General features: G+C 42.4%; 1 protein-coding gene across 1 annotated transcript; it reads right to left on the bottom strand.

The window, feature by feature from the left end:
* Nucleotides 1-231: 231 nt before the first annotated feature.
* Nucleotides 232-486, bottom strand: LOC121436655 (NADH dehydrogenase [ubiquinone] 1 alpha subcomplex subunit 3-like). The gene has a single exon (XM_041636665.1). It carries the CDS (start codon nt 484-486, stop codon nt 232-234), a length of 255 nt encoding a protein of 84 aa, XP_041492599.1.
* Nucleotides 487-1,367: the final 881 nt, after the last annotated feature.

The following is a 1,367-nucleotide window of genomic DNA, read 5'->3' as shown; positions in this document are numbered from 1 at the left end:
CTTCAGAGGTTTCCCTAGAGAGCAACATACCCAAGAGATAGCCTATCAGTGACACTGATGTTTTCATGTGCCATCCTTATGGCTTCTAAAAGCACCTTTATCTACCTATTCAAAATACCTTTTTTCAAACTTCTAACAACTCTCCTAATGTTTGTAGATAAATTTTTTTTTGGTTTTTTGTTTTTTATTGGGGGGCAACAGGGAAGGAGCCTCTTTCATTAGCAGGAGTATTCACAGGTTCTTCAGCCACTCCAGGCTTGGGCCCTGATGGTCCTGGGGGTGGCTGGGCACATCGGGCATGTTCCCATAATCTCGTACAGGGACTGAGTAGTTGTAGGGTGTTGCCTGGTTGATCATGGAAGCATACTTGGTGTAGGGGTTGATTATGGGCATAATTATAGCGAGGCCCCAGACTGAGAAGGACACCACCAGCACCGGCTCTTTCGCCCAGGCATTCTTGAGGAAAGTGGTGATTCTCGCAGCCATCTTGGTCTTCTGTAGGTAAAAACTTTTGTAGGATTTTTCTTCAGGTACTTTGTTAGTTCTTATCTATACTTCACCCAACCATAACATTTCTGTACCTGCTGTTCCATCTTGTAAGAACTGATTTCCCATCATCACTTGCTTAGGTGTGCTTGCACATTTCAGATGCTTTTCTAGACCTGTGAATCATCCAGAGCTTAGTTTTATATAATGAAACATTGCTATAAAAGTGAGCAGGATCTGAAAAGTCCAAAATCTATTCATTCCAGCAAGTGCCAACTGGTCTTGGGATTTATTAGCTATGGGGGTTTAAAACATGTGATCAAGGTACATGAGAAGATTCCACTGCTTCCTTCAATTGTTTCCTCAAAAGAGCAAAATGGGGCACAGCCACACAGATGAGCAGCTCTCTTTTGCCTAACTCTATAGATCACTAACATGGTCTGTGAACCATCCTGCTTCTTCATTTTCTTGATGTTTGGGAAAGAAAGATCACTGGTAGGACAGACAGGGAAAGAGAGCATGAATATATAAGAAAGATGACAAACTTCTGGCTTCCTCACATTCCTGACCTGAAACAAAGGTCTAAAGGACTGGCTTTTTCTTCTGCCAGCAGGGCTCTACTACTGAGGAACCAGTCTGAAAATGACCAGATCAGTACATATTCACATCAAAGTTTTGGGTCTATCAGCCTCCCTGTCTTTGTTCAAAATTATCAACCCTAAAATAGAGAGAAGAGATACCTCAGAGAGGAGACAGTTAAATCCCCAGCCCTGACTTCAGCTTCTAAAATTCCCATTCGACTTTACTGAGGATCTTTCTCTCTGTGTGCATCTCTGTCTCTGTTTTAGTTTCTGTCTGTCTCTAGTCTCCATTTCTGTCTC

This window comes from Microtus oregoni, unplaced genomic scaffold (assembly GCF_018167655.1).
Source record: "Microtus oregoni isolate MIOR12 unplaced genomic scaffold, Mior012 000050F_001, whole genome shotgun sequence".
In the NCBI taxonomy this organism is placed as follows: domain Eukaryota; kingdom Metazoa; phylum Chordata; class Mammalia; order Rodentia; family Cricetidae; genus Microtus; species Microtus oregoni.
The sequence above is the reverse complement of the archived record's forward strand: the minus strand, read 5'-3'. Positions and strand labels throughout refer to the sequence as shown.

Excerpts from the sequence above, each read along its gene's own strand:
- LOC121436655 (XM_041636665.1), bottom strand. The coding sequence starts at position 486 with ATGGCTGCGAGAATCACCACTTTCCTCAAGAATGCCTGGGCGAAAGAG.